At 45.0% G+C, this 27,753-nt stretch overlaps 1 protein-coding gene across 1 annotated transcript in view; it reads right to left on the bottom strand.

Annotated features, from left to right (window-relative positions):
• Positions 1–27,753, bottom strand: part of LOC126269465 (proclotting enzyme) — a 330,057-nt gene that overhangs the window by 86,013 nt on the left and 216,291 nt on the right. Inside the window, exon 5 of the mRNA XM_049973995.1 lies at positions 18,698–18,890. Coding sequence (XP_049829952.1) covers positions 18,698–18,890 — 193 coding nt within the window. The remainder of the gene's footprint in view (positions 1–18,697; positions 18,891–27,753) is intronic.

Genomic DNA, 27,753 nt, shown 5'->3' with positions numbered 1-27,753 from the left:
TCGTTAGGCTGTGTGTAGGACAGAGGCTCGTGCTACTTCCATTGCGCGGTAACGTTGATGCTCCGCCTTGCTCCCTCGTCAAGAGAAGCAATACATCTACATCTACCTGGGCAGCAAGCTACACCGCGATGCAGAGCGCCTCTTTAGCAGGGTCTGCCACTTGAGTTTGCTAAACATCTCCGTAACACTATCACGCTTACCAAATAACCCTGTGGCGAAACGCGCCGCTTTTCTTTGGACAGACAGTAGTGCTCCAAACCTCGTCACACTTCCCATGTGGATCCTAATCTTGCTGCAAACAAGTCCATTTCCTGACTCAAGGTATGTGACTTGGTTTTAAGATTCAGAACGGCCCAACGAACAATATGACTCGTACGCTGGTCTCGTGGGGCCTTTGAGATAATACATAGCGTTTGGTATAGTGCTCCTAAAACCATAGAGTAGCATGGCAGCTGTGGGATCCAGACCACCACAAGCAGCAGTATCACGGAACGATCAACCACCATATCGATAGGACACGATCCTGCCGTTATCGATTTCCGACTGGTGTTGGTAGACTTTTACATTTTTTAGTCGAGATGTAGCACGATATTCCAACAAAGAAACAACATTCGAACGTTATTAATGATTGATAAACTCTTATGTAATCTTTCCTTACATACAGAATCTAGATGGCGTTCCTCCTACCTACTTAATGCACATGCGCTGAAATGCTTATCATTTCCATATCCAAGAAGGTAGTGCACTTCAGGCCTATTTGCCATTTGTTGCATGTTGCCTTCGCGGTGTTCATTGTGTAAATACGTGAAATTTCCGGCACGTTGAAAAAGCATTTGGCACCCGTCTTGGGCAATTATATAAGATAGCTTCACAACTGCGATTCTGTTGATAAGTCTCCCCTGCTTTAGACATTTCACACAACATCCTCTGCGGAGGGATCTTCACCAGGGAGAAAAGGTATGGTGGAAACTGCCTCTGCTACACCCTGTGGTTCCCACAGAGAATGTTATTGTGTATACATTGACGCGACAAAAGTCATGAGATACCTCCAATATTGTGTCGGTCCTCGTTTTACCCGGCATAGTGCAGCAGTGCTACATAAGTGCTATGGACTCAACATGTCGTTGGAAGTCCTCTGCAGAAATATTGAGCCATGCTGTCTCTATAGCCATCCATAATTGCGAAAGTACTGACGGTTGAGGGTTTTCTGCACGAATTGATCTCTCGATTATGTCCCATAAATGTTTGATGGGTGGCCAAAATAATTCGGTCTAATCGTCCAGAATGTTCTTCAAACCAGTGGCGAACAGTTGTCGCCCAGTAACTTGGTACATTATCATCCATAGACATCCCATCGTTGACTGGAAAGATAAAGTGCATGCATGGCTCCAAACGGACTCCAATAAGTCGAATACAACTATTTACAGTATATAACTATTTACGGTCAGTCGCACTGGAGGATCGAGCCCACACTACAATGGAGACATCACCATCTTCCACAGAGCCTTGTTGACAACTTGGCTCCATGCTTTCGTGGGGTCTGCGCCACACTCTAACCCCACCATCAGCTCTTGCATACTGAAATCAGGACTCATCTCACCAGGCCATTGTTTTACAGTAGTCAAGGGTCCAAACGATACGGTCTCGAGACTAGGAGAGGCGCTGCAGGCGGTGTGGTGCTGTCAACAAAGGCACTCGCGTCGGTCGTCTGCTGCCATAGCCCGTTACCGCCAAATTTCGCCGCACTGCCCAAACGGATACGTTCGTCGTACGTCCCACGTTGATTTCTGCTGTTATTTCACGTAGAGCTACTTTTCTGTTAGCAATGACAACTCTACTCAAACGCCGCTGCTATCGGTCGTTACGTGAAGGCCGTCGGCCAATGCGTTGTCGGTTGTGAGAGGTAATGCCTGAAATATGGTACTCTTGCATGCTATTGATGCTGTGAATCTCAGAATATTGAACTCCCTAACGATTTCCGAAATGGAATGTCCCATGAGTCTTGTTTCAAATACCACTCCGCTTTCCAAGTTAATTAATTCTCGTCTGTGGCCATATTCACGTCGAAAACCTTTTCACGTGAATCACCTGAGTACAAATAACAACCCTGCCAATGCACTGCCCGTTTATACCTCGTGATGCGATACTATCGCAATGTTTATATGTGCATATAGCTATCCCATGACTTCTGTCACCTTTGTGTATATTGACGTGCAGAACATGGCTGGATTAATGTTTCAGATCCTTTTTTATGTAACGATGACAAGACTACTAATGCTCTTGTTTTGGAACACTAACATCCGCACTATGGGGGCCTATAACGAAACGAAATAGGTACACCTATGATCAATAATATATGGTCAATAACATCGTTACTATTACTTATTCTACTTTTCTTCTAACACACGATATAAATTAAGTAGAAATGTAAATAATGTGAAAGTACTCGGAATTATGCAATCATATTTTTTCGTATTTTCATGGAGGGTGCAAAGCAGCTGTTTTCTGAAGACAGGAAGAGGAGTGATTTCTCTGTGTTTTGTGATGATCGTTCCAGAGTCTGGTTCTCGACAGAGAAAAATATTTCTTTTTATTACTGTGTTATGGAGTGGTACAGGGAAGATTTTGCTTTGGTGAAAATTGTATTCTCTGGAATTAATTAATCTGAATACAAATAAGAGACTGTGAAAAGCAAATGACAAGTAGGTAAAATAAAGAGTGTGGTATCCTCTGCTATAACGTCAAAGTTTCTTGTTTAGAAAGAAATCGTTATTTGTGAACCTTTTAACAATGGGACGTAGAGAAACTTGGGAACTACAGGCAGTGAGTCTTTTATGAGCGTATAACTTTGCTTCAGTTTTAGATCAATTGAGTTGCAGACCTATATGCTGTGCCCACTGTGACACGGCAAACAAGACAATGGATGGCCGTGCGGTTCTAGGCGCTGTAGTCTGGAACCGCGAGACCGCTACGGTCGCAGGTTCGAATCCTGCCTCGGGCATGGATGTGTCTGATGTCCTTAGATTAGTTAGGTTTAACTAGTTCTAAGTTCTAGGGGACTAATGACCTCAGAAGTTGAGTCCCATAGTGCTCAGAGACATTTTTGGACGATGGAGTTTGGTGCTCAGACTCATTGCCCCTGTATTTAAGTGCAACTGAAATGGTCAGCTCATAGGTGGTACTTGCACTGGAACGGAAGATAGTGGATCACGTTCTAACCCATGTCACTTACTTTCCTCATTTGGTCTGGTTGCTCGGACACTACATGTTGGCGGGATGGTAAAGATGATGTCGAAATCCACTACATCGAAAACCTTACTGAAATTCAAAAAGCACAAAATATCAACAACCTCTTATCCTTTTGCGTGGATCCAGGTATTCCGTCATTTTTATCACGTCGATCAACCTGCAATGATATTTGCAGCAGACCTACAGCTATTCGTGTAAAAGTTTCTTTGTCATTCATTAGTTTGTAATATGGTCCAATCTCTGGGACTGTACTGCCAGAACACAAATGGGTGCGTAGTTACAGAAATTCTTTGCACATATATTCTTAAGTAATTTTTTCAGAATTAACAAACAAATCCAAAGCATTTTGACCCATTATGAAAGCTGAAGCAGTAACTGACAAAAATAATCAGCAAAAGCATAAGTTACAGGTAGATGAAACTGACAGAATGCGCTAACACTGAAAAACCACAGTGCACATTATTAGACGATGGTGGTGCGGTACAGGTACGAGACGATGCGTGCTGGTTGGAAACAGGAACAGTCAAAATAAGTGAATGAGATATCATCCTGTCCTATGGCAGCAGTTTTGACGGGGTGATATAAGGATCCTACTTTGCCCGGCCGTCGTCTCTCACTGACAAACATTGCAGGTTGGTTTCTTTTTGTGAGGGGAAGGGGTCATCAGTCTCCTGACTCGTTTGATGTGGCCCGCCACGAATTCCTCTCCTGTGCCAACCTCTTCATCTCAGAGTAGCACTTGCAACCTACGTCTTCAATTATTTGCTGCATGTATTCCAATCTCTGTCTTCCTCTACCGTTTTTGTCCTCTACAGTTCCCTCTAGTACCACGGAAGTCATTCCCTCATGTCTTAATAGGTATCCTATCGTCCTGTACCTTCTCCTTATCATTGTTTCCACATATTCCTTTCCTCTCCGATTCAGCGCAGAACCACCTCGTTCCTTACCTTATCAGTCCACCCAATTTTCAACATTCGTCTTTAGCACCACATCTCAAATGTTTCGATTCTCTTCTGTTCCGGTTTTCCCACAGTCAATGTTTCACTACCATGCAAAGCTGTACTCCAGACGTATATTCCCAGAAATTTCCTCCTCAAATTAAGGCCTATGTTTGATACTAGTAGACTCTCGTCCAGGGATGCCCTTTTTGTCATTACTAGCCTGCTTTTGATGTCCTCCTTGCTCCGTCCATCATTGGTTACTATACAGCCTGGGTAGCTGAATTCCTTAACTTCATCTACTTCGTGACCATCAATCCTGATGTTAAGTTTCTCGCTGTTCTCATTTCTGCTACTTCTCATTGCTTTCGTCTTTCTTCGATTTACTCTCAATACATATTCTGTACTCATTAAACTGTTCATTCTGTTCAGCAGATCGTGTAATTCTTCTTCACCTTCACTCAGGATAGCAATGTTATCAGCGAATCGTATCATTGATATCCTTTCACCTTGAATTTTAATTCCACTCCTGAACCTTTCTTTTATTTCCATCGTTGCTTCCTCGATGTACAGATTGAACAGTAGGGGCTAAAGGCTACATCCTTGTCTTACACCCTTTTCAATCTGAATACTTCGTTCTTGGTCGTCCACTTTTAATATTCCCTCTTGGCTCTTGTACATATTGTATATTACCCGTCTTTCCCTGTAACTTACCTCTATTTTGCTCAGAATTTCGAACATCTTGCACCACTTTACATTGTCCAAGGATTTTTCCAGGTCGACAAATCCTATGAACGTGTCTTGATTTTTCTTTAGTCTTGCTTCCATTATCAACCGCAACGTCAGAATTGCCCTCTAGAGCCTTTACCTTTTCTAAAGCCAAACTGATCGTCATCTAGCACATCCTCAATTTTCTTTTCCATTCTTCTGTATATTATTCTTGTCAGCAACTTAGATGCATTGTGCGTTAGTTCTCGCCCTTATCAGCTCTTGCAGTCTTCGGAATTGTGTGGATGATATTTTTCTGAAAGTCAGATGGTATGTCGCTATTCTCATAAATTCTATACGCCAATGTGAATAGTCGTTTTGTTACCACTTCCCCTAATGATTTTAGAAATTGTGATAGAATGTTGTCCCTTCTACCTTATTTGATCTTAAGTCCTCCAAAGCTCTTTTAAATCCTGATTCTTACACTGGTTCCCCTATCTCTTCTAGATCGACTCATGTTTCTCCTTCTTCCTGTATGCTGAGTCTGTCCTTCCGACAACCATTTCTTTTCTTCTTTTTTCACATTTTTCCTGCAACCATTTCGTCTTAGCTTACCTGCACTTCCTATTTATTTCATTTCTTAGCGACTTGTATTTCTGTGTTCCTGAGTTTCCTGGAACATTTTTGTATTTCCGCCTTTCATCGATCAAATAAAGTATATCTTCTGTTACCCATGGTTTCTTTGCAGTTACCGTCTTTGTACCTACGCTTTTATTTCCAATTTCTGTAATGTCCCGTTGTAGAGGTTCTGTACTGCCTACTGAGCTATTCCTTATTGCTGTTTCTATAGTCTTAGAGAACTTCAAGCGTATCCTGTCATCCTTAGTACTTCTGTATCCAACTTCTTTGCGTATTTATTCTTCCTGACTAATGTCTTAAACTTCAGCGCACTCTTCATCACTACTATATTGTAATCTGAGTCTATACCTGCTCCTGGGTACATCTTACAATCCAGTATCTGATTTCAGAATCTCTGTCTGACCATGACGTAATCTACCTGAAATCTTCCCATATCACCCGGCTTTTTCCAAGTGTACCTCCTTCTCTTGTGATTCTTGAACAGAGTATACGCTATTACTAGCTGAAACTTGTTACAGAACAATTAGTCTTCCTCCTCTCTCATTCCTTGTCCCAAACCCATACTCTCCTGCAACCTTTTCTTCTCCGCCTTCTCCTACAATTGCATTCCAGTTTCCCATGACTATTAGATTTTAGTCTTCCTTTACGTACTGTATTACTTTCTCAATATCCTCATATACTTTGTCTATCTCCTCATCTTCGGCTTGCATATAAACCTGAAATATCGTTGTCGGTGTTGGTTTACTGTCGATTCTGATGAGGACTACCCCGTCACTGAACTGTTCCCAGATACACACTCTGTGCCCTACCTGCCTATTCATAACGAATCCTACTTCTGTTACACCATTTTCTCCTGCTGTTGATATTACCCTATACTCATCTGACCAGAAATTCTTGTCTTCTTTCCATTTTATTGCACTGACCCCTACTATTAGGTTGGCCTTCGCATTTCCCTTTCCAGATTTTCTAGTTTCCCTACCACGTTCCAGCTTCTGACATTCCACGCCCCTATTCGTAGAACGTTATACTTTCGTTCATTATCCAATCTTTTTCTCATGGTCACCTCCCCCTTGGCAGTCCCCTCCCGGAGATTCGAATGGAAGACTATTCCGAAAAATTTTGCCAATGGAGAGATCATCACGACACTTTTCAATTACAAGCCACATGTCCTGTGTATGCACGTTACGTGTCTTTAATGCAGTGGTTTCCATTGCCTTCTGCATCCTCATGCCGTTGATCACTGCTGATTCTTCCGCCTTTAGGGGTAGTTTCCCACCCCTGGGACAAGTGAGTGTCCTGAACCTCTGTTCGCTCCTCCGCCCTCTTTGAGAAGGCCGTTGGCAGAACGAGGGTGACTTCTTATGCTGGAAGTCTTCGGCCGCCAATGCTGATTATTAATCAAAATTTAAGCAGTGGTGAGAATAGAACCTGGGCCCGAGGACGCTACCCGTAGACCACGAGTGCAGGTACACAGAGAGCAGCATTCTTTCGACTCCAATTTCCCGCAGGGAGCCAGTACACTCACCAAGAGCACGACGCCATCGCTCCCGAATGTGTAAAAAGGGACTCGGGAATGCTCTTTGAACATGAGAGTGCTTATGAGATTCTCCAGTCATCTGCTCTCACTTGTATCAAGAACACCTGAAATATCATCGAGCGCACTCTATAGTTAAGGTCAGGCGCCTTGAACCTGCCTCGTTTTGTTGTAGGTGGTAGTCGAACATCGTGATTCAGGTGAATTCATCAAAACTTTCAGAGACTCGTGGAGTATATTCCAAGATGCGATGTCGCCATTATCAGGCCGCAAATGGTGCAACACGCTAGTAAGTGGTTATCTCTATTTCAATGTACAGGGTGTTCCACCCGAAAGAGGCCCCGCAAACACTTGTAGCAATTCCGCTGAAATAGCACCGTGTAACTTGTGTCGTTCGACATGGCAACAACGCACTCTGCAATATCGTTTGACGCAGCAGTGGTGTTTCCGCGCGTCGCTGTGGTGGAGCTCATGTTCAGTGTTTTGACAACGTATCGCTATTCTGTCCAAGGCCGCTTGTTCCTTGTGAAACAATATTGGATTATTGGTTCCATTAAGATATGTTCGTGAATGTTTGTTGAACGGTTTTGTGACCAGCGTATACGTCTAAATTCTGCATAAAAAAAGGTGGTGAACACGACGGAGAATATGGAACGGTGTTGGATCTTCACGGCGGGAGATGGCCCCCATTACCAGAAGAAAAACTGACTGACGTGGAACAACGATTGTTGGCCTCTCCTGAAAAGTCTGTTCGACGTTTATCTCAGGAATGTGGAATGTCACAGAGTATGTGTCACAGACCTGCAAAGAAACCTGGCTTGTATCCGTATAGGTTTACAGTTGTTCAGGAACTGTATGTCAATGGCAAAGACAAACGCATTACATTTTGAAGTTGGTTTCAGCAACTGGTTGCTCAGAGGCCAGGAATACTGCAGTACTACTGGTTCATTGATGAGAGCTGGTTCCACCTCTCTGGCTATGTAAATTCTCGGATACACTTTCCTGGAGTAATCAAAATCCACATGCACTGTTCGAGCAACACATTTTTTCACAAAAGATTGGCGTGTTCTGTGCAATATCACAGTGCCGCATCATCGGACCATTTTTTTTTTTTTTTCAAATCTCCTGTGACAAATGCTGTTTACATAGGAATGTTTCGGGAGTTTGTGACCCAGTTGGACGATGAAGAACTTATTCTCGGCTGGTTCAAAAGCTTGGCGCCACGTGCCACACGTCTCGAGTGATAATGGCTAAGATCGAAGCATCCCCCCCCCGAGTGACTTTGGAAGGACTATGGTTCCCAAGGTCACCTGATGTAACACCACCTGACTTTTTCCTCTGGGGTGGCCTAAAAGGCAAGCTCTACAGGAACAAACCACACAGCTTGGAAGATTTACGAGAGAACATCATTCGTGAATTGCAGGTAGTGACTTCAGAGGCTCTGGCAGCAACAGTCGAGAATCTACAAAGTCGTGTTCACTATGTTTACAAGTCGAGGGCGGTAACTTCCAGCACCTTTTGTGATTCACCTTTATTCCCCGTGACGAAGGTATGGCATATTCGTTTCATTTCATTTCCTCATGTTTATCCATGGCTTTAAGTATAATTTAAGCAAATGTTTCTTTTTGGGGCCTCTTTCGTGTGGGACACTCTGTATTATAAGGCCAGTATCGTTTGCCAATGGCTGGAAAATATTCCCGAATAACTGCAATGAATTATTTGCCATGGAAGAATTCATGCAGTTGTGGGAAAAGGTAGTGGCGACACAATATTGCCAACTTCTATTTTCTACATCTACATCTACATACATACTCCGCTAGCCACCAAACGGTGAGTGGCGGAGGGCACAATTCGCGCCAAAGTCATATTTCCCCCCCTCCCCTCCCTCTGTTCCACTCGCGGATCGCGCGACGGAAAAACGACTGTCTGAACGCCTCAGTACGAGCTCTTATTTCGCTAATCTTTGAATGGTGATCATTGGGCGATTTGAAAGTTGGTGGTAATAAATAAATAAATAAATGTCGAGTGACTACGGCCTCCCATCGGGTAGACCGTTCGCCGGGTGCAAGTCTTTCGATTTGACACCAGTTAGGCGACTTCCGCGTCGATGGGGATGAAATGATGATGATTAGAACAACACAACACCCAGTCCATGAGTGGAGAAAATCTCCGACCCAGCCGGGAATCGAACCCGGGCCCTTAGAATTGACATTCTGTCGCGCTGACCACGCAGCTACCGGGAACGGACGGTGGTAATAATATATGCTCTACATCCTCGGCGAAGATCGGCTTTCGGAATTTAGAGAGCAGCCCCTTCCGTCTAGCGAGTCGTCTATATGCAAGTGTGTCCCACTTCAAACTTTCTATGAGATCTGTAACGCTCTCGCGATGGCTAAATGTACCAGTCACGAATCTTGCCGCTCTTCTTTGGACCTTCTCAATCTCTTGAATAAGACCCAACTGGTAAGGGTCCCATATAGACGAACAATACTCTAAGACTGGACGAACTAACGTATTGTAAGCAATTTCCTGTGTTGAAAGACTGCATCGCTTCCGTGTTCTACAAATAAACCCCTATCCAGAGTTCGCCTTGTCCGTTACTTGTGTAATCTAATCATTCCATTTGAAATCATTTCGAACAGTCACATCCAGATGCTTGACGGATGTTACCGCTTTCAAAGACTGGGCATTTGTTTTGTACTCGTACATTAATGGGGATTTTCGCCTTCTTATACGCAGTAGGTTACACTTACTAATATTGAAAGATAACTGCCAGTCATTACAGCACGCATTTATTTTCTGCAAATCCTCATTGGTTTGTTCACAACTTTCGTGTGATACTACTTTCCTGTAGACTACAGCATCATCGGCAAACAGTCTAATGCCGCTGTCAATACCATCAACCAGATCGTTTATGTAAATCGTAAAATGCAGTGGACCTATTACGCTGCCCTGGGGCACACCTGAAGTTACGCTGGTGTCTGTTGAAGTCACCCCATTCAGGACGACATACTGCTCTCTGTCTGTTAGAAAACTTTCTATCCAACCGCATATGTCATCGGATAGACCGTAAGTGTGCACTTTTTGGAGCAAGCGACAGTGCGGAACTGAGTCGAACGCCTTTCGAAAGTCGAGAAATATGCCATCAACCTGGGAGCCGGTATCAAGAACCTGTTGTATATCATGCACAAAGAGGGCCAGCTGTGTCTCGCATGACCGCTGTTTCCTAAAACCGTGCTGGTTTCTGCAGATGAGATTCTCAGAGTCTAGAAAGGTCATTGTGATTGAACACAAAATATGTTCCATGATTCTACAACAAATCAATGTCAGTGAAATTGGCCGGTAATTATGTGCATCCGATTTTCTACCCCTTTTATAGATTGCTATGACGTGGACCTTTTTCCAGTCCCGTGGAACTTTCCGCTGTTCAAATAACATCTGACAGATGATGGATAAAAATGGTGCTATATTTGTAGCATAGTCAACATATAATCTTACGGGGATACCATCTGGACCAGATACCTTCCTGGCGTCTAAGATCTTAACTGTTTTGCCGGCAGTTGTGGCCGAGCGGTTCTAGGCGCTTCAGTCTGGAACCGCGCGACCGCTACGGTCGCAGGTTCGAATCCTGCCTCGGGCATGGATGTGTGTGGTATCCTTAGGTTAGTTAGGTTTAAGTAGTTCTAAGTTCTAGGGGACTGATATCCTCATACGAGTCCCATAGTTCTCAGAGCCATTTGAACCATCTTAACTGTTTTACAATCCCAGATACACTAAACACTATGTCAGCCAACCTTGCGTTTGTTCGATAATTGAAAGGGGGAATGGCGCTGCAGTCCTCTATCGTAAACGAGTTTTTGAAAGCTAGGTTTAGAATTTCGGCTTTCTGTTTATCATCATCTGTTACCTTACACGTACTGTGATTTGTCAAAAATATTTGATAGTACTATTCACAGTGTTATCCCGTACAAACGCAAATACACGTCATTATAAAAAGGTGAATCACCAAGAAGACATAGTCGCATGTCAGTGTAATTTCGTATACGTACATACCATCGACTTGTACGTAAATCATTAGTGTTGTAACTCTCTGACAGATAGAACGGTCACCAGGATGTTTTAGTGTTGTTGGTGTTAAGTGTTGTTACCGGGCTTGGTAGAGTATATACAGGACGTGAACAGGTCAAATGTTGAGTGGTCACTGTGAAGGACGGGTATATGCCGTGTACTTGTGTGGCAGCGTTATCAGAACCTGACAGAGTTTGAAGCGAGCCTCACTGTGGGGACCATTTGGCCGGCTGGGTGAACTGCACATCATCCAGATTTGTGACGCATTCCGATGTGACAGTGGCCCGATGTTAGACTGCACGAAAATGTCAAGAGTCTGGTCGACCACGTCTGACCACCACAAAGAAGGACTGTCGTGTTTTGCATCAAGAACATCATACGCTCGTCACATCTGCGCCTGTCGCCCGAGAACAAGTACTGGATTCCTGCAACATTCTGAGTCAGTCCGCACCATTAGTTAGCGGTAGCAGGACCATCCCACGTCTAGGCTGCCGTTAACACCAAAATACAAACGGCTGCGTTTGAAGTGGTGCTGTGACCTGGAAGCATGAGTTGCTGATGAAAGGCGTCGCATCGTGTTCTGCGGTGAATAAGCAGTTATACACTACCTTGGAAGAACAGTGGACGAGTATGACGGCTACCTGAGGAGAGGTCCCATTCGTCCTGCATTCTGGAGAGGCATAGCGGTCCTACTCCTTTACTCCTGGCATCATCCCATCAGGTTTTGCTTAACAGGTCACGGCCGGTAGTGAGTGAGAGAAATTTGATGGCACAAGGGTACATTAATGAGTCCTGAATCCTCATTTGTTTCCTCTCTTGTGATAGTGTCATGGTGCAATTTTTCAAGTGGACAGTGTTTGTACACACGTGCACGTGCCTCTATGAACTGTCTGCATGATTTAGATGTAGTCTCATCTCCAGTAAGATCCGAAGATCTGTCCCCGATAGATCTTGCGTGGGACCTGCCCGGACTTCAACTCAGTCCCACTGCCAGTATCCAGGATATCGCGCACCAGTTACAACAGTTGTGGACCATCTTGCCTCACAAGAGGACATAACGGCTTTAACACATTTCCTAAACGAATTAGTGCATGCTTCCAAGCAGATGGCGAGTAACTTTACACTGGTAAATATGCTCATACTACCAAGTTATTTGTAAATTTGACTCGATATTCTAATCACTACATCACATACCTTCTCAATCCGCTAAGTTTCATTTCGTTTCCTCCACCTCTACTGGATGCTTCACTTTTTTGGTGAGGCAGTCATTACAGTATCACGGACGCTGCTGATAACTACACTGAAGACCGAAAGAAACTGGTACATCTGCCTAATATCGTGTAGGGCCCACGCGAGCACGCAGAAGTGCCGCCACACGACATTGCATGGATTCGGCTAATATCTGAAGTAATGCTGGAGGGAACTGACACCATGAATCCTGCAAAGTTGTCCAATAAAACCGTACGAGAACGAGGGGGTGGACATCTCTTCTCAACAGCACGTTGCAAGGTATCCCAGACATGCTCAATAATGTTCATGCCTGGGGAGTCTGGTGGACAGTGGAAGTGTTTAAACTCAGAAGCGTGTTCCTGGAGCCACTCTGCAGCAATTCTGAACGTGTGAGTGTCGCATTGTCCTGCTGGAATTACCCAACTCCGCCCGAATGCACAATGGACACGAAAGGATGCAGGTGATCAGATAGGACGCTTACGTACGTGTCACCTTTCAGAATCGTATCTAGACGTATCAGGGATCCCATACCACAGCAACTGCACACGCCCCACGCCATTATAGAGCCTCCACCAGCTTGAACAGTCCCCTGCTGACATGCTCCGTCCATAGCTTCATGAGATTGTCTCCATACCCAAATGAAACACGTTTACAGTCATCAACAGTACAACGCCGGTATTGACGGGCCCAGGCGAGACGTAAAGCTTTGTGTCGTACAGTCATCAAGGGTACACGAGTGCGCCTTCGGCTCCGAAATCCGATATCGATGATGTTTCGTTGAATGATTCGCACGCTGACACTTGTTGATGGCCCTGCACTGAAATCTGTAGCAATTTGCTCAAGGGTTACACTTGTATCGTGTTCAACGATTCTCTTTACTTGTCGTTAGTAGCGTTCTTCCAGAATCTTTCTCCGGCCTTAGCGATGTCGGAGATTTGATGTTTTACCGGCTTCTTCATATTCACGGTACACTCGTGAAATGGTCGTACGAAAAAAACTTCACAACTACCTTGGAGATGCTGTGTCCTATCGTTCGTGCGGCGACTATAACACCACTTCCAACTCACTTAAATCTTGATGACCTGCCACTGAAGCAGCAGTAACCGATGTAACAACTGCGCCAGACACTTGTGTAATATAGGCGTTGCCGACCGAAGCGCCGTGTTCTGTCTGTCTACATATCTCTGTATTTGAATACGCATGTCTACGCCAGTTTCTCTGGGGTTGCGGTGTAGGTTACACCCTGTTTAACTAAAAGAATGCACTGTGTCATATAAAGAAACTTAGAGATTGAACACAGTGACATAGCATCTTCATAACTACAGGTGTATCGGTACCACAGGCATCGTTAGTGACTTCACTCTTGTTCTTGTTATATATGAATGTAAAATAATGAGAGGGGGTAAAGTGGGTCGTAACAAGCAACTTTCACACAGCAAACAACATCCGTGGCCCATAGAGTACAGCGCTAGGCGTCATTTAACAGCGTCGCGCCGCCGGGGAGTTAGGCATACAGCCAGCCGTTCGAGTTGAAATGGTAGCAGGCATTTAGGAACAACGCCACGGAGTTCCTTCGGTATTTGCTGGGACGCGAACGCGCTGCGATTGGCACTGCAGATGCCCACTGATACCATGTTGCACAGAGTGCGGCACCTGTGCACACTGCCCAGTCTGGTTCGTCCTGACTCTGTTTGCCAACAAACGGCGACACTCTTGTGTTTGGTACTGTGCGGAGCGGACGGGAAATGGAGTTCTTTCCTTGGTAGGAAAGGGCAGACATGCACTGTGCTTACGGATCGGCTGATGGAAATGATCGCATTGCTTAGCGGTTGTACGTTCGGCGGTTTCCGAATCGGAGAGTACCAGATCCCGCACATTCACCGCCATCCAGAACTCCCTGAGAGAGATAGGTGCATTTCGTGTGGGTTGTAACGACACATGTGCATTTAAGGCCTACGTCGAAACCCGATGCATTCATTTTGTGATACAGGTGCGAAGACCAACGCATAGCGTATACCAGAGTTTCAAGAGGAGCCGTTAGCAGTGTTGCAAAAAACACGCCCTCGTTGAGTTCAGTGTTGCTCGAGAAATTGGTGTAAGAAATTCCAAGGTCGGACGTGATTGGAATGAATATAGTTTGCACCCTTACCGCTTTCAGAAAGTACAATCCCTTAAGCCAGAAGATTTTCCGCGTCGCATTGTCTTCTGCGTGTAGTTTTAGCAGAAGTGTGCCATTCAACCTGAGTTTCCATACTTCGCACTTTTTGCGGATGACGCATTCTTTACAAGGGAAGGTGTATTCAACAGCCACAACCAGGATGTAAGGGCATAGGACAATTCACACGCCACCTTTGTTCATGGTCACCAAGAGCGCTTCGCCGCCAACGTTTGGACTGGTTTGGTGGGTGACAATATGATTGGTCCATACACATTCTCCCGACGATTGAACACAAGCAGATGTATAATCTTGTTAAGGAAACAGAATCAGAGTTACCAGAGCATACCCCACTCAACGTGTGAATTCGCACGTGGCACCAACATGATGGTACATCCGTACATTTCTCTCATGCAGTGCGAAATCATTTGAATGAGATATGTCCTGCGCGTTCCCCATCGATGTTTTCGTATGGGAGCAAATGAAATCTGTTGGGTAGAAACACCTATCGAGACGGATGAAGAACTGATAGCGCGGGTTTTGGCAGCCTCTAATGTAATAACCGCTTTTCGAGGGCCGTTTGGATGCGTGCAATCATCACTCGGGCATCGTTGCAAGAGAGCGCAATTTCGAGCACTTACTATAGGTATTTGCAAATACAGGTAACGAAACGTCAACCCCGCCTCTCTCTTACCTTGATATAAAAAAAACTGAAAACGTGCCCTGCAGAGCTGCTAGTAGGTTAACTCGGGTGGCGGTTTGTATGGCTATCTTCCTGGTGGTGCGCTACGCAGTCAAAGGGCGCCTAGTAAGGGATGCGGACAAGGCTTGCTATGTCAAAGTTGCTTGTTATGACCCATTATATCAGTTATATCAGCCCTCTCATTTTTACATTAATTTTAAGACACCACGATAAATCATTTGCCATCGTGTACCGAAGAAGTGGAGATACTGCTGTTAGCTAACGATACATTTGAAAACTCAAAACGTTCTTGGTAGTTAATAAGCTGTTCCCTACAAATGATCTGTCTCTTAACTTAGATAAAATGCAGTACATCCAACTGTATAACGCACATGGTCTGACCATATCATTATGCATGAGGGGTATTGATAAATGAAACAAAACATTCTATATTCTTGGATGTTTATAACGAGAAGAACCTTAAATGGAAGTTACTTGTTACAGATCTTTTTAAACGCCCAAGATCGGAAACTTCTGCATTACATGTGACACTAGGTACTGGAAGCGAAGGTATCAATAAGCTGACTTGTCTTTTCTCCCATTGGCCAATGTTTTATAATATAACACCTCGGGAGACTCATCTAGAAGGGAAAAAGGGTTTCTCAGAAGCCTGTAACAACGTTGATATGTGGTGTCCACTCTAGATCGTCTTTACACAGTCTGGCATACTCACAATATGCTCACGAAAACGTTCACTCCTTTGCGAAATTTGTTGTCAACAGTCAACCAAAATTCGAAAACAACATTAACATGCAAAAATAAATACTAAAAGGAGAAATGGTGTCCCCAATCCATCATTCAACCTTAGCGTTCCACATAACGAAGTGAGCTATACTGTCATAAAAATCTTTGACCACTTCACGCAGTGTTGTCATGAATATAATAATAAAATTAAAGGCAAATAGGAAGTGAAGTTATATTTGCTTGACAGATCCTTCTAATCCCATAGCATACTTTATGAATGTACGCGCATGTGTGTGTGTGTGTGTGTGTGTGTGTGTGTCTGTGTGTGTGTGTGGTGTGTATGTAAGCGTGTCTAAAGAAGAGAAAGAGAGTGAGAAAGACAGGGAGGAAAAAAAATAGAGAAGGGAGAGAGAGAGTGGTCCCGAAGGCACTTGCGGTAAGAGAAGGATAGGAGGCAAGCAGAGACGAATGGGGAATCACTCTAGCAACGATAAGGAGCGCAAACGCGGAAATCCGCCGACTTAAGCGACGTTGGCAAAAGCCAGATTGTTGTGGCCCAGTGTCTGGGGGCAGCATCTCGGAAACGACGGAGCTGCTCGTCTGTTCGCGTGCTACTGTCGTGAGCATTTGTGGAAAGTAGTTGAGGAATGCTGAAACCACGAGTAGGCGACAAGAAGTTGGTAGTCCATACCACGTCACACAACTTAAGGATCGGAGGCTTTCCCGTTCTCTAAAGCAGGATTGGGGTAGATGTGTGTCAGATGTGATCAAGTGTACAGTGTTGGCACAGGCACACGTGTTTTGTAGCACACCGCTCAGTGCAGTGTTGAACATGGTGTTCCGCAGCGGAGGACGCCTACGCGTTCCCATGTTGACCCCACAATATCGCCAGTTATGATTACAGTGGGCAAGTTATCATCCATATTGAACCGCGGATCAATCGATCGTGTCACCTGGTCGGATAAATCCCGGTTATTGTTAAACCAGGTCGATGGTCGTGTCCACATACGCCGTCATCCAGGCGAACGGCTGCTCGAAACATGCAGCGCGCCACGGACAGAGGCCGGTGGGAGCAGTATTATGTTACGAGGGACATTCATCTGGGTTTCAATGGGTCCTGCGGTAGTAATCGAAGGTACCATGACAGCTGTGACCTACGTGAACACTATTAGGGGCCACCTGTAACCCCTTATGCTTGATGTCTTTCTGAACAGCAAAGTCTCTCAAGGGGTGTTACAAGGCCGGAACTGTGCTGAAATGGTTTGAGGAGCATGATATTGAACTCACATTAATGTCTTGGCCATCAAATACGAGTCATCTGAATCCGATGGAATCCAACCGGAACGCTATCTGGCTCCATCTCCGCTCCGACAAACCAACCGCCCGTAAATTATGGGAAGTGTGTGACCCGTGCATAACGATCTGGTGCTACAATCGTCTGGAAACCCATCAAGTACTTGTCGAATCCATGGCATCCAGAATCACTGCTGGATTGCATTCCAGAGGTAAACCAACACGCTTTTACGTAGGTGGTCATAAGGTTTTGGCTCATCAGGGTAGCTAAGCCTAAATCGCTGTAGCAGAAATAAAATTAAAGGTAGCTTAAGATTAATGTAAATGATGGTCATCTAAAACGTGGAATTTTGCCATATTTTTTACTGATAAAGTGTATTACAATCGTAATGTACTCTTTCCACACCATAGCGAGACATCTTTAACTACGATTCATGGAACATACGATGGTCGTTCCGAAAGTAATGCCTCCTATTTTTCTTTTTTTTTTGTGATTCTCGATGTCCACGCCAGATGTCGTTGGTGTAGTGCTAATGATAGACGTCAGCAACGTGAGGCGATGGGTACGGCATTTTCAAGATGGTGAACAGGGTGTGCATAACAAGCCACGGCGCGGTAGACCCTGCAGTGAAGAGCGTCTTGGTCAACTCATCCGTGCTGATCGGTGAACAACGACCAGAGAATCACGTGCAAAGCTGAATGTCGGCTGTGATGCCTTGAAAACAATATTGGAACATGTTGGCTATCGCAAAGTCTCTGTGAATGGTCCCGCGGATGCTTACAGAAAAACAAAAAACTCATCGAATGAAGATGTGTTGGGAACTGCTGGACCAATATGATGCTGAACGCGACAATTTTCTGAATAATATCGTCACCGGAGATGAGACGTGACGTCACTACGAGCTAGGAAACCCAAAAGACAGTCCATGGTGTAGTCTTTTTGGATGTCCCGGAGCCTGGCGAAACTGTCAGTTCAGCATGCTACAAGACGACACTGTCTAAGATGAAAGCACGAATTACCAGTGTAAGGCCAGAGAAGAAGACGAACTTTCAACTGCAACATAATAACGCCAAGCCCCACACCAGTTTTTCGACCACGCAGCTAGTTGTAAAAATTCAACTGGACTGTCTTACCACATCCAACGTACATTTCCGATTTAGCACCTTCAGGCTTCCATCTCTTTGCGCCTCTGAAAGATGAACTACGTGGCGAACATTTTCAAGACTCGGATGCTGTTGTCAAAGCTGTAAGAAAGCGGTTAGCCTCAACTGGTTCCGATTTTTACAAGAGCGGCATGCAGGATCTGGTTCATCGTTGACAAAAGAGCAGGTTTAGGGGCTTCACATATAAATTCGGTTGTTATTTCCACATTTGGGGCGCTCAAGGACGAGATCATCGACGCCTCCAATATGAATGTGCGAGTGAAGGCCTGTGGAGTACGCTAGGTGAGACGCACCTGTCTTCGTCGGCCGGACAGCAGACGCCGGGCGTGAAGAGGCTCTTGAAGCAGATGGAGTCGCGCAGCTGCGACAGGTGCAGCAGCAGCTGCGGGCACTCGCTCAGGTCGTCGCAGACGCCGCGGCCTCCGCCCGGCGTGCGGCACGCGCGAGCGTCAGGGCTCGCCGCATCTTCCCCCACGCGGTCGTCTCCTGCAAACATTCCTCCTCTCAAATTGCTGTCTCTGTAAGGTTTCTCTTCTCTTCCTCACAACTCTCAGTAGTCTACAAATTGCACAAAGACTTGGATGTATGTGTCTGTGCGCGTCTGACTGTTCCGGCGTTGTTCCGAATCGCTTGGAGCAATTGCAGACGGACTTGCTACACAGGAGAAAATTGTCATGAAGGCAAGACACCTTCGGAGTTGAGGGCGAAAAAATAGTGAAATGTAAGCGTAACTGTCAAACGCTTGCAGCAATTTGAACGAAACTTCGTACATGGACGACTTACTATCGGAAAAAGTACTGTGAGAGTAGGACACCCCTACATTCCTAGCAATCACGATGGCGATAGGGGAGGTATAGAGTTGAAAAACAAGCATAACTCCAGAACGCATGCAGACATTTCAACCAAACTTAGTATATATGCATGGAGATGGTATCTGTTCTTTCGGACATGTTCGAAGGAACAGATACCAGCGGTTACCATGCAGCTCTCTAGAATGAAACGATAATTAAATCAATACCTTAAGCTGTCGACAGGGTTGATATGCATCAACGGGGACAGTTGAAAATGTGTGCCCCGACCGGGTCTCGACTACCCAGAATGTTCTTGAAACCAGTCGCGAAAAAAGTGTTACACGGTGCATTCTCATCCATAAAAATTCCACTGGCAGTAGTATCGCGTACATATTGTATAAAAGGGCAGTGCATTGCTGGAGCTGTCATTTGTACTCAGGTGATTCATACGAAAAGGTTTCCGACGTTATTATGGCAGCACGCTGGGAATTAAGACTCTGAACGCGGAATGGCAATTGGAGCTACACGTATTGGACATCCCATTTCGGTAATCGTTAGGGAATTCAATATTCCGAGATCCAAGAGTGTACCGAGAATGCCAAATTACAGGCATTAACTCTCACGACCGACAACGCAACGGCCGACGGTCTTCACTTAACGACCGAGAGCAGTGGCGCTTACGCAGAGTTGTCAGTGCTAACAGACAAGCAACACTGCGTGAAATAACCGGAGAAATCAAAATGGGACAAACGTATCCGTTAGGACAGTACGGCGAAAATTGGCGTCAGTGAGCTATGGCAGCAGATGACCGAGGCGAATGCCTTCGCTGACAGCACGACGTCGGCTTCAGCGCCTCCTTGGGCTTGTGACCATATCGGTTGGACCGTAGACGACTGGAAAACTGTGGTCTGGTCAGATGAGTCCCGATTCCCCAGTGTAAGAGCTAATGGTAGGGTTCGAATGTGGCGCACACCCCACGAAGCCATGGACTCACGCTGTCAACAAGGCACTGTGTAAGCTGGCATGGGCTGCGTCCTCCGGTGCGTCTGTACCTATCATTCACTGTAAATGATTGTGTTCGGCTCCTTGGCGACCATTTGCAGCCATTCAACAATGGAATTTTTATGGATGAGAATGCACTGTGTAACATTTTTTTCGCGACTGGTTTCAAGAACATTCTGGGAAGTTCGAGCGAATGATTTGGCACCTAGATCGCCTGATATGAACCCCATCGAACGCTTGTAGAACATAATCTAGAGGCCATATCATGCAAAAAAATCCTGCACCGGCAATTATGAACGGATATAGAGGCAGCATGGCTCACTCTTTCTCCAGGAGACTTTCAACGACTTGTTGGGTCTATGCATGTCGAATTGCTGCACTACGTCGGCAAGAGGGGGTCTGACCGGATATTAGGAGGTATCCTATGACTTTTCTCACCTCAGTGTATTATCTCAATGAAAACAATAAAGTGTCGTAAGTAATTTTTTGTTTGTTAGCAGGTACGGGTCTGCCGTTCAGGTACACACTGAAATATAGCGCTGCTTGAAAGCCCGATACAAATGGCTCAGCACACGATAAAGTGAAATATCGTACGGTGATTTGTTTTCTGCGCTTGAAGGGAAACAACGGTGCAACAGTCCATGCTGGGTTGGTGAAAGTGTAAGGCAACAGTGCACCACTACATGACACTGCGGTCAGGTGGTGCTCACGCTTCCAGTGTGATCACACAAGTCTCAGTGGGGAAGAACCAAGTGGCAGACCACTTCTCCGTGAAGAACCTAGAATCGCAAATGAAGTGGAGGACCTTGTGCTCGGTTATCGGCGTGCAACTCTCAAAACGGTAAGGGAAATAATGAAAATCACTCATTCTGCAATTTAAAACATTTTACACGACATTTTGAAAATGACACGCACTGCTCACACTAATTCAAAAAGCCCGCCGAATAGACGCAGCAGCTATGTGAAACCAGTCCAGAGGACTGGAGCCGCCTAATCGTGCTGAGGCGATCAGTGTGACCCTGGGTCAAAGGCGAAAATCAAGCTATGTAGACATGTACCAGGACCGAAAAACGAAAGAACCCAACCATCATCGGATGAGATGATGTTTTTTGGGACTGCCATGCCGTCGCGGTACAGTTACATGGGTTCTAACTGTTACAGGAGCATACTATCGAAATCACCTGGAGATGTTAAATGACTCTGTCAGGGTAAAGCGACATGGAAAGCTGGCCAAAGAATGGCGAAGGTTATGAAATTATTCCGAAATTGAAAATACAATTGCACACTGGCTATACAACGTACTAGTAACATGAAAATTTGCGCTGGAGCGGGTCTCGAACCCGAATTTCTCCATTTTCGTGACCGATCGCCTTAACCGCTTTGGCTATCTGTTCACGACTCACAGCCAGACTCATTACTTCCATACGTCCTAGTGTCCCCATCCCATAGCGCTCGCATACAAATCGTGCGATTCCTGCATAGGGAGACACATAGTTTTCGCTCATCACAATTGCTTGTTTTTGAATGAAATACAGTAGGACAGTATCTGTATCTTACAGTGCCATTCGTGCATGTCCGCAGGACACTGTAAAATTCAGACACTGGGCCTACTAAATGACGAAAGTAATAAGGAGCAACATGTCTTTGCTAGTGGCTTACTTAAAATCAAAGGAGGACCCACTTAGTAATCGATGTGAAGGAATCTACAGACAAGAAAATTCACGAGGACAATGCGATGCACTGACCTAAAAGTAATAGTTACAACCTGGGAAAGCCTCAGCAAGGTATCCACACACACTAGTTACAGGACGAGTGTCAATGAAACAAGAAGGTCAATTAACAAAGACGAAAATATGAAATGCCGACATACAAGAAACATTTGAGAAATGACCTGTATTTGGAAAAGTATATCAGACAACTGGCTTGGCAAGGAGGCCAAAAATGTAGGCTTCCATGTCGTCTACGACACGAAGACAATATAAATAAAGTATCATATCTAGAGCAGAACCAGAATATTGTAAGATGCGAGGAGTGTCGCTACAGATAACGGTGCTGTTCGCTAATAAGTAATTGAAAAATGACATAAATGAGGAAGAGTCCTAATGGTTGTTATAACGAATAATCACAACTACACTCAGTAGCTACCATACTCATTAGCTTTTTTACGTTAGTTATCTGATACTATATTTCATTTTATTCCGTTCAAAAAAAATTTGGATCTTTCTCGTCTATATCCTTACATATTTCTGGACTAAGAGCGTCTAGGATTAATGTTTGCTTTGCAATAACACTACTGTTACTTTTTATTTCAGATAACTGACTTGTGTCTTACAGTATGTTTGCTAACTACGTTATATGTGTCTAGCATATCCTTGATTGTATCCTGAACGTATTACTTCATTATTGGTTTCCTTTTATGGTAGAGATCTGGACTATGCTACGATGATTGTTTTGAGTAAGGGACTGAATTTTGCACCCACGCCACAGGTTCTGCCATTACCTTCGTTCATCAGTGGCATTGAAGAAGCGGTGAAATGAAACATGCCGTGCAAGTATGAAGGTTCGTCCACAAAGGAGCAATTTATCTGTGGCAGAGAGGGCTGCACTACGTTAGTTTCGCCAGGATACTCAGACGGTGGTACTCCCAGCGGATAAAGATAATGCTACTGTTTTACTGTATTGTATTTATGTACAATTTATTGAGTGACAGCATGTACCGGAAGACCAGCAGGGATCCCACTAATCGAGTGGCGAAGAAAACTGCTTCACTTCTGAATGATTCTCCCTTCCCACCAGAAGTTGTTCGGCGATTGAAACCAAGTGGTGCGGTGCCTGCTAGATTTTATGGACTGCCAAAGGTCCACAAAAAAGATGTTCCTCTCCACCCCATAATGAGTAACATAGGCTCTCCGACCTATGACGTTGCCAAACACCTGGCATAGTTGTTGAGGCCTCTTGTGGGAAAATGTGCTCACCACATAAGACACTCTGCTGATCTCATTAGTAAACTGAAATAACTGAAAATGAACCCTTCTGATATATTAGTTAGTTTCGATGTGGTGTCTTTATTCACAAAGGTTCCCCTTCCAGAATCTCTACAACGTATTGAAAGAAGTTTTGACAAAGATATTTCAGCTTTATTCAAACATGTTCTGACCTCTCCATACTTGTTATTTAACAACGAATTTTTTGAACAGACGCCATGGGTAGTCCCTTATCCCCTCTGGTGGCCAATTTATTTATGGAAGACTTCGAGGAGAAGGCGCTTGAATCTGCTGACTTGAAACCCACGGTATTCTGGAGGTATGTTGATGATACCTTTGTAGTTTGGCCCCATGGTGAAGATAACTTGCAAGACTTCTTAAGACATCTGAACTCCTTCCATTATCACAATGGAAATTGAAAAGGAGGGATGCCTTCCATTCTTGGATGTTCTGGTTCAGCGCGGAAAGGATGGTACTTTGGGACATGAAGTGTATCGGAAGACGACGCACACGGATTTGTATTTACGTGCAAATAGCTACTACCATCCTGCCCAGACGATGAGTGTTCTGCGAACTTTGATCCATAGAGCGCATATTATTTCCGACGAAAGCAGTCTGCAAAATGAACTTTCCCACTTACAAAGAGTGTTTGAAGACAATAGGTACTCCCCATAGCAAATACAGAAGGCACTGAAAATGAAACCGTAAGAGGCCACAAAGAAAGCAGAAGAAAACGAAGAAACCTTTAAATTGATGGCCTTCCTGCCATATGTGGGTAGCCTCTAATCAAAAATCGGACGGATTCTCAGCAGACACAAAGTAAAAGTGATTTTTCGTCCTCCATCCAAGACAGCTGCACTCGTGGGCTCCGTCAAAGATGATTTGCTGCTCCTAAAATCTGGAGTTTACAAAATTCCATGTGAATGTGATCTTTCTTACATTGGACAAACAACTCGCACTGTCCAAGAAAGGTGTACAGAACACCGGAGGTACACACGACTTTACAACCCAACAAGTCGGCAGTGGCAGAGCACTGTATCGACACTGGTCACAGTATGTTGTATGACAACGTCGAAATTTTGGCAGCTACACCATCTTTTTGGGATTCGAAGTAGGCAATTGATATTCACTTGACGACGAATTTAATTAATAGAGACGGTGGTTTTAAACTTGATAAATCATGGAATTCGGCACTTGGTGTAATAAACTCACAAAGACGTCGTCACAGTGCAGCTCACAATGATGTATCGACATGCCATCACAGATCGACTGCGGAGTCATAGATGTAACTCGCGCATTGTGCACGTCTCTGCCGCCGACCAACGTCTCTGGCGCATTTGCATCTGTGGCCGCATGCGCAGTTGCGCGGTAGACGAGTATAAAGGGACGAAGCGGGCACTGGAGCGGCTCTCCTTACATTATAAAAAGTCGGTAGGCTGCAGAGCAGCGTAATAAGCTGCTGCCAGCCCGCTCCCTTCTGGGGGAATCGAAATAGTGAAGATGGCTGAACGTTATACAGCCGAAATATTATTCTTGCGGGTGCACACCCGAAACTCAATGGAAGCCAAAATTATGTGTTCTCTTTGTTTCGGGGGAACTAACCGGAGAGAAAATAGGTCTTCGGTACACGTCATTTTTGAGATCTCTGCCATGTGGCGGCCCCGTGGCCATTTGCAAGTCTTTTTTATTCGACGCAACCCAGTCTGGCTGAACGGCTTAGACACACTGTCCAGCGAGTGAAGATGGCTGAACGTTATACAGCCGAAATATTAGAAGAAGAGGGAGAATTCTTGCGGGTGCACACCCGAAACTTAATGGAAGCCAAAATTATGTGTTCTCTTTGTTTCGGGGGAACTAACCGGAGAGAAAATAGATCTTCGGTACACGTCATTTTTGAGATCTCTGCCATGTGGCGGCCCGGTGACCATTTGCAAGTCTTTTTTATTCGACGCCGTTACGGCACAGAATAGTTAGGGGTAGAAATTAGAAAATATTTTATTAAAATTCACTGATATTGCCTCAGGAAAATTCAAGTCATGCTACAGCCAGAAGCGGAAGCAGGAAGTGAGCCATTATGTCGCAGTTGGATCAGGTCGATGACACTGTCTGCCGAGTAAGAAATATACATTCAGTAGAAAAGAGAACGGAAAACCAAAGGAAGCGAGACAAGCATGTTCCTTAGCTCGTAAGGCACGTTGCAAGAAACTGTATCTATTTCGTAGGAGCACATAGCAAGGGACCGACACAGCAGTTGACAGCCTGTTAAGCGAATATAGCAGAGTAAGGGGGACACGAGCTTTGCGTCGTAGCCTTACGATAGCTCTCTTTAAATATTTCAGCTCCACAACTCTTGTCATTAGTTGATCAATGGGATCGATGGCACTCGATTCCACGATTACGATAATGTACTGAATCTATGTCATAGATGCTCCAGCACAGTCTATGGACTAGCTGAAGATGTACTCAAGATGATGGCCATCACCGGATGAACTTCACGCTACTCACCTCCTACCATCTACTGACCGTCGGCGAATAACAACACATCGCAGAATGGTGTCAATACTGGATTTTAACGTGGAAGCCAGCAACAGGGTCTCTTGGGACCAATGTTCCTGTTCAACACTCACACCCCTTCTAGTGTTGAAACCTACGAGGGGTGGGGAAGAAATCAACCGACCACACGACTACAGATAGCGGGTACATCGCGGATGGGCCCAACAACAGGCCGAATGGACCGCTCAGGACTGGCATCACGTTCTCTTCACCGATGAGTGTCACATATGCCTTCAACTAGACAATCGTCAGAGACGTGTTGGGAGGCAACCCGATCTGGCTCAACGGCTTAGACACACTGTCCAGCGAGTGCAGCAGGACGGAGTTCCCCTATGTTTTAGGGTGGCATTATGTGGGGCCGACGGCACCCGCCGGTGGTCATGGAAGGCGCCGTAACGGCTGTAGGATACGCGAATACCATCCTCCGGCAGATAGTGCAACAATATCGACAGCATACTGACGAGGAATTCGTCTTCATGGACGACAGTTCGCGCCCTTCGTGCATATCTTGTGAATGATTTCCTTCAGGATAACGACATCGCTCGACTAGAGTGGCCAGCATGCTCTCCAGACATGAACCCTACCGAAAATGCCTGGGATAGATTAACAAGAGCTGTTTATGGATGAAGTGACTTACCAACCACTCTGAGGGATCTACGCCGAATCGCCGTTGAAGAGTGGGACAATCTAGACCAACAGTGCCTTGATGACCTTGTGGATAGTATGCCACGACGTATAGAGGCATAAGTCAATGCAAGAGGACGTGCAACTGGGTATTAGAGATGCCGGTGTGTACAGCAATCAGGACTACGACCTCTGAAGATCTCGCTGCATGGTGGTATAACATGCAATGTGTGGTTTTCATGAGAGATAAAAAGAGCGGAAATGATATTTATGTTGATATCAATTCCAATGTTCTGTACAGGTTCCGGAACTCTCGGAACCGAAGTGATGCAAAACTTTTTTTGATGTGTGTATTTGCATAGTCAGTAACTTTCCGCACAAACCAGTTTCACTGGAATAATACTGATGTAGCTATTCCGAAAAGAAAACGTAAGATGTGAATATATATTGTGTTGTATGATGATCCAAAAATTGGGAAAATCCCGACGGTATCCACCAGTCGTACAAGCATACGACGACAACATCCAGAAAATTGGTAGAGCTAATAGTGTATACAGTCCAAGATTGCTCTCACAACGGACAACGCAGTGGCCGAGGAACTTCAATTAACGACCGATGGCAGTGGCGTTTGCGTAAAGTTGTCAGTGCTAACAGATAAGCCACAATGCTTGAAGTAACCGGAGAAATCAATGTGGGACGTACAATGAACGTATCCGTTAGGACAGAACCGCAAAATTTCACGATAATAGGTTGTGGCAACAGACGATCAACGCGATTGTCTTTGCTTACAGCAAGACATTGCCTGCAGCGCCTCTACTGGGCTCGTGACCATATCAGTTGGACCGTAAACAACTGGAGAACCGTCGCCTGTTCAGAAGCGTCCGAATTTCAGTTTTTAAGAGCTAACGGCAGGGTTCGAGTGTGGTGCAGACGCCACGAAGCCATGTAACCAAGTTGTGAACAAGGCACTAGGCAAGCTGATGGTGCTTTCGTAATGGTGTGGGCTTTGTTTACGTGGAATGGATTGGATCCTCTAGTCCAACTGAACAGATCATTGACTGTAAATGGTTATGTTCCGCAACTTGGAGATCATTTGCAGCGACTCACGCACCTCATGATCCCAAATAATGACGGAATTTTTATGGATGTCAATGGTCCATGTCACTAGGCCACAATTGTTCTCGATTGGTTTGAAGAACATTCTGCACGATTCGAGGGATAATTTGGCCATCCAGACCGGCCGACATGAATCCCACCGAATATTTATGGGGCATAATCGAAAGGTCAGTTCCTGCACAAAATGATGTAACAGCAACAATTTCGCAGTTATGGACGTCTATAGAGGCAGCATGGCTTAATATTTCTGCAAGGGGCTTCCAACGATTTGTTAAGTCT

This window comes from Schistocerca gregaria, chromosome 1, assembly GCF_023897955.1.
Source record: "Schistocerca gregaria isolate iqSchGreg1 chromosome 1, iqSchGreg1.2, whole genome shotgun sequence".
In the NCBI taxonomy this organism is placed as follows: domain Eukaryota; kingdom Metazoa; phylum Arthropoda; class Insecta; order Orthoptera; family Acrididae; genus Schistocerca; species Schistocerca gregaria.
Note: the sequence above shows the minus strand (reverse complement) of the source record. Positions and strands in the feature narration are given on the sequence as shown.